Below are 6,176 nucleotides of genomic sequence, written 5' to 3'. Positions count from 1 at the left end.
GAGTCAGAGGAGAGAAAGGCAAAGCCAGTTTTTTTCCTCAGACAGGATGAATTCTTGAAGAAGGAAGGTGTGCTTGCAAACATCTGTTGCTTCTAAACCTTCCACCAGACTCAAAATTCCTCAAATCTGTTTCCTTCAACCTGTATCCAATAAAGAGCCAAAGCTATGTCATGCACTCTGAGAACCAAGAACCTACAAAAATATTGTAATTCTAATCTTTTCTACGGCCACTTTTAGGACACTGGTTTGGAAAATAAGATTTTTAAAATAGGAACAAACATTAATACTGAGGTTTAAAAATTCTGTATTAATATTAATAATCTTCAACATTAACATCACTATCTGGTCTTCCAAATAAAATAAAATTAAAAAGTCAATGCACACAAATGCATGACTGCTTGAAACGCTTGGCTCTAATCCAAAAGCTCTTGAAAACTTGAAGCAAAAGAGCCCAGGAAATATTCTGCCAAGGTTTGAGAAACTCAGTTAGACCTCAGTAGAATCTAAATTTGCTCTCCTTGTCTAAGATTTTTCTTTAAATGATCACTAGGTTTTGAGTCAATTAATTTTCAGTCACAGCCAATATTCCACAGGCTGGGTGCTAAGTGCTGTAGGGGCTCCAAGTTGCTCTCTGCCATCGTGGACCCCAAAGTCTTACAGACCTTTTTTTTTTTTTTAATGTGTGACAATCTGGGCAGATCACAAAATTGATGGGCATAGACCAAGATTAGGAGAGTAAGAAAAATGGCCCTACTTGGTCCCCCCCCCCATCTGAGTAACTGGCACTGTGTCCTCTAATCTGTGCTCAGTGCATGCTGGGCAACCAATTAATCTCTCTGCAATGTGAAGTTCCACTCTCCAGAGAGGGCACAGTGAGGACCCCAGTCAGATTTGTCAGTCCCTTCCCCTGATTCCACCATTCTCAAATAACCATGACCTTGACATATTGCACAGAGATGACTTCCCAACTCATCAATTGTATGAGTTTCAAACCAACCCTAGCATAACACCATTTCATAATGAGTCCCATAAATGAATTTTTATTTTCTTTCAACTAAAAAAGGTATGAAGGAAGACACGGAGTGTTTTGTTTTTGTTTTTAGTGAAAGATGTTTCTTCTCTAAAGAGAAAAGAAGATATCCTTTATTAACTTTGGTTCCCTCCCCTCCAAAAAAACTCTACTTCTAGAAATACCCATTGATTTAGAAACTAACTCTTAAAAGAAATAAGAGATGCGGGTGGAAACACAGATCATATTTGAAAGTATAGAGAACAAACATCAAGTTCAGTTTCCAAGGCCAAAGTTATCTCAACCCCATGATTGTTCTGTTCCAGTTTGGGTCCACCTTTCAAAGTGGTACCATGTTTCCCAGGTATTAGCAAGGAGCTCAGCACATTTAGGGAGGATGCTTTCCTGGAATTGCTCTAGGTCCTAATTCTCAATGATACAGAGACAGAACATGAGGCAGGGAGAGAGTTTCTTTGTGAAATAATTTCTTGTCTGGAAGTCCCATCCTCACCTAGGAACTTTCAAAAATACATCAAGGAGAACTGTGCAGTCAGGGTTATTTACTTGTCATGGAAAAGCCACTGAGAAAAAGAGATGGCAAGGATGGGCCCTTGTTCCAAGTTCTCTTCTTCAGTGCACACAGCTGTGAGTAGCAAGAAACAACTTTTGGTGCCTTTACCAATGGGCATCTTGGTCTCTGTAAACCACACATGCTTGCCTATGAACGTGTGTGGCCTGTGTGTAACAGAGAGAGGCACCCTAGAGAGAGACATTGCCTTTGATCAGTTAGAGTTCAGTGATCAGCTCTGGACTAGAAATCAGAAATATGGCTTCTCTGTTTTCCCTTTTATAATACGGTCTCCAGGAAGTCCTTCACCTTGGTGAGCCTTGGTCTCCTCATCCATACAGTGGAAGCAGTGAGATCTGTCCCAGTGAGGATCAGATGAAGTAATACCCCTGAGAGCACTGTGTAAAATCATAAGGTAGAATACTATTATTTATGATGAGTAAGCAGGAAGGAAGGAATCCAGATGCCAATTATTTTGCTATCTTTTCACTAGGCTAGGTAATCGAGCCAGAGGGTGGTTGGGTAATATTTTCCCCACTTAGGTTCACAGCCAATGTGTAATCTATTATACACAGGTATCTGAGTTCTATTATTTATAATATGTTCTATTATTTTTAATGTGCTCTATTATCTCTAATTCCCTTCTGAATCTCTAGGTAGTAAAACTAACAAACAGACAACCCCACCATATTGAGTAAAGGTTTTGACAAATTAACTGGGCCAGAAGGAATTTTTATCACCTGTTTGTAGATCTCACTGATTAGTGTCACTAATTTCTAAGGAAAGGGGCATTACTATGATTCCAATAGTCTATTCTGATGTGAACCTCTTTCCTTTTTGCATTTTTTCACCTTATAAAATCTGCCCCAAATGTCCTGATGTAAGTACTAAAGAAGTTTTATGTTTGTTTGTTTGTCTGCATTAAGATATATTTGCTGAAGGTTTGGGATCCTAAAATCAGAATATTTAATAAGCAACTCCTGACATTTATCACCTCTTTAGGATTTATCACTCACCCAGTGACATTATCTTTCTTGAGCTAAATTAAAAGACAAATTCAAATCCTGCACGGTAGCCACCAAAAGCATGTATTTGAAAAACAGGATTCAGCGTGCCATATTATGCATTATTTAATGGTATGCAAATTATAAGTCAGACAGTTAGGAAAACCACACTTCAGCATTAATAAACAGCAACACTACTACTACATTAATTATGATATTGCTACGATTTATTCCCAAGCTTTGCATTCTGATTCTCCTTGAAAATGTATGCCATCTGATAAGCAGAAAGCCATTCCCCTCCTATACCTCCTGCCCATTCCTCAACTCTGTTCCTCCTACCCACCCGATGGGCAGCTGCAGGAAACAGGTACAGAAATACAAAGTCATAAGCAGCTGCAGTCTTCTGAGCATTAAAAATTAAAGAACAAGCAAACACCACCTAAAGCTCCAACATTTATTGTGTCAATGTTAAGCACACTTTTTAAAAGACAACAGAGAATGTATAGAAACAAGGGGTGGGGGGTCTCATGCTCATTTCCACAATACGGGTAATTAGGTTGGCTGGTTTCAAAAGGGCTTGACATCGCTTGGGACAGCGATGGTCCGAGGGCCCTCTGTATGGGACTGATTCACTGTTCCAATGGGGGTCTGTTTTTTTGTTTTTACTTTTTATTAAAAAATATAAATAAAATGGCACTGCAGGCCCAGGCTGGAAGGACTCCGCAGGATTCTGTCTTCGCACAACGGCTTCTTGGAGGCTACTGTCAGAAAACATCACAAACTAGCAGGATGACAGACCACGCTGAACGTCGGCTAGGCGGTACGGGTCCACCCCGGCCCTGGGGACTTCAAATTTTCTCAGAACTTAAGGGCTCTCGAGCTTCCATCCGAAAACTGCCACACATCTTGAGCTCTCTGGGTACTACGCCGAATGGGGGTGTGTGAAGAACCTAGAAAGAGGTTGGAGACAGAGGAGGGGGGAAAAAAAAGTACAGGTGTGACTTGGCCCAGCGATTTTCTGTTCTCTCACTAGCTGTTCAAAATTATGACTTAAATCAACCACAGGTCGAGCCACTGGCATCTTAAGCATGGTCTCCAACGCCATCTCCCCTCCCCAGTTATCTGACCTCTGAGTGGCTTTCCCACGCCTCCCACCACCTCTTCCCCCAAAGGACCCAGACCCCCCCTACCCAGTGGTATGATAGCCCTACTAAACTCGGGACACACCTGGAAGGAAACACTTGCCCTTATGACTGAGAAAACTTAGTAGGAAAACAGTCCTTTGGTTGAGGACAGCAGGGGAGGGAGGGGGACAAGGGGGACATCTTCTTTAAAATAATAATCAAATTATAAAGAAACAAAAAAATCAAAATTGATGTAAAAGCAGCACAACGAAAACATGAAATGTCATCAAGTTCAACGTCAAAGCAGCCAACGATTTACAAGAGGCGAACAAATCTCTGAAGAGAAAACCAGAACCCAAAATAGTTGCTCTCAAATTGCACCCAAAACTGCCTGTAGTTTCTTTCAAACATGCAGTTTTTTCTTTTCCTTTTTTTTCCTTTTATTTTTAATTTTTTTTTAATTGTTTTCCTTGTTTCTCAGGGGGGAAGGCAATGGTGAAGAAGGGAGTGGATATTTCCTCCGGATTCCTCCCTTGCTGTGGACATTGACTTGAAGCAGCAGAACTGGGAGTCCAGATGTGCCGAGGAGGAGGAGGGCTACCTCTGTGGCATTCCAGGCCTCGTTGCCATGGCGACCCGAAGCAGGGGCCTGGGGCCTCCTCTCCCCTGACTCAGCGCCGCAGGAGGCCTGGGGTCTGGGGCTCAGCTGCTCTCAGGCTTCCCCCCCTGAGCAGTGGAGACCTGAGCTGAGGGGCCTGCTGTGTCCAGGTGGGCTCTGGGGAATTCCATTCCCAGTCCAGCACTAGTCACTGTTGTTGAGGCCCCCTGAGCTGATATCCCAGTCAAACCCCTTTGTCTGACCTGCCACCAGTATTTAAAGCCCTAACAGACAAAGTATAGCATGGGCATGTACCACATTCAAGGTTATTTAAAAGCACAGCCCCCTAGGGATCTGGGGGCACCGGTTTTAGAAGAAACTTTAGGGAAATTGCTTCATTGGCCTTTTCTGCTGCCTATATGAAAGACCTGAAAGATACATGTGCTTCCTTTACATAGTTTTTGCCATGTTACAGAAACGAAAAACAGTATTTGGGTAGACCGTTGAGTTGTGTTCAGCCAAGTTTAGGTACTTAAGTACAGTGACCCATGTGAACTGTATTGCTCTGTTTTCCCAATGGGAAGGGAGGAATTAATCATATTCCATGATCATTGATGACACTGGGAACGAGAGAGAGAGAGAGAGAGAGAGAGAGAGAGAGAGAGAGAAACAGTCTTGTCCCCCTGCAGGCCGATTCCCTGGCCATGAGCTGGAGTAAATGGAACAGCAGGCTAATGGGGCACCAAGGCGCCAGCAAGCACAGATCCAACCACTCTGGTCTGCAGCGTGAGCTCCAGGAGCCCTGGAGCAAACGTACTCAACCCCAACTCTGTCTATGTAATGTCCATTTCTCTAAAAATGCGTTCGTTTATTTTCCATTGGAAAGACTGACGGACTGCAGGAGACACCAAGGAAAATTTGCTAAGTGGCTCATGCCTTTTAAAAGTTAACCTTCTTTTCAAAAACAATTTTCCAACAAGGTTGAAAGAACATGGCCCATCCCATCCTCATATGGGCAAAATTCCCACAATCTCTTTAAGGGAAGTTGTTTTAAAAAAAAAAATGAGATGGATGCATTCTTGAACACCCTAAGCCCAGAGACAAAGGAGTGACAGATTCACAGTAGAGAATGCAAATGCAAAGTTCCTAGAGTCACCAACAATCATGTTTGTGTGTGTGTGTTCGGGATGGGTGGGGGGTTTAAAAGCAGAAAACACTGTATTTCCTCCCTTACTCACTCTCTGAGTAAAGTGCTAGAAGCAGGATAGCATTAGTAAGGCTTCTCAACCCCTTTTTGGAATGGTCCCAAATAATCTTAGTACCTTCCTGAAAACTTTTAGCGTCTATGAATAACCAACCTCTTTTTCTTATTTCTCCAATTGAAATCATATCTAAATCAACCCCTCTCTCTGCCACTTCCTTTTGAATTCTCACTTCAAGTACTATGGTTATATACAATATGGACTTATTGCATACACAAAAAAATGGTATTTAAATAAACAGTTCTAGCCACAGAATGCTCTGGGAAAAACTCAAACCACTTCACACTTCCTGCCACAGCTGGTACACATGAAGACCCACGTTCACCCCACCTCTTAGCAACCTTTAAGACATGTTGGTTTCAGTCCTTTTGCAGGTCCTGAATAACGAGAGGATAGCAAACAGGCTCAGAAAGGAGGTAGAATATGCCCTGGAAGAGCTTTGGGGTTCAAATCTGTGAAAGAGTATTTGCTGTATTCCTATTTGTTAAGTTGCTCTCAAAATGAAGATAAAAAGAAACATCTTAAGCATCAGGATTTTGAGTACATAGGGAACATTCCATCAGCAAGCGCATCAATAGTTACAAAAAATTAACTGAGAATTTAGGGGAGAT

At 42.1% G+C, this 6,176-nt stretch overlaps 1 protein-coding gene across 14 annotated transcripts in view; it reads right to left on the bottom strand.

Annotated features, from left to right (window-relative positions):
- Positions 1 to 3,021: 3,021 nt before the first annotated feature.
- Bcl11a (BAF chromatin remodeling complex subunit BCL11A) overlaps positions 3,022 to 6,176 on the bottom strand; it is a 96,724-nt gene continuing 93,569 nt past the window's right edge. For all 14 annotated transcript variants that reach the window (XM_048804288.1, XM_015479644.2, XM_015479645.2 and 11 more), the window contains one exon: positions 3,022 to 3,531. In XM_048804288.1, the coding sequence (XP_048660245.1) occupies positions 3,430 to 3,531 (102 nt within the window). In that variant the 3' untranslated portion in view covers positions 3,022 to 3,429. The remainder of the gene's footprint in view (positions 3,532 to 6,176) is intronic.

The sequence above is a fragment of the Marmota marmota genome, unplaced genomic scaffold (assembly GCF_001458135.2).
Source record: "Marmota marmota marmota unplaced genomic scaffold, marMar, whole genome shotgun sequence".
NCBI classification, from domain to species: domain Eukaryota; kingdom Metazoa; phylum Chordata; class Mammalia; order Rodentia; family Sciuridae; genus Marmota; species Marmota marmota.
Note: the sequence above shows the minus strand (reverse complement) of the source record. Positions and strands in the feature narration are given on the sequence as shown.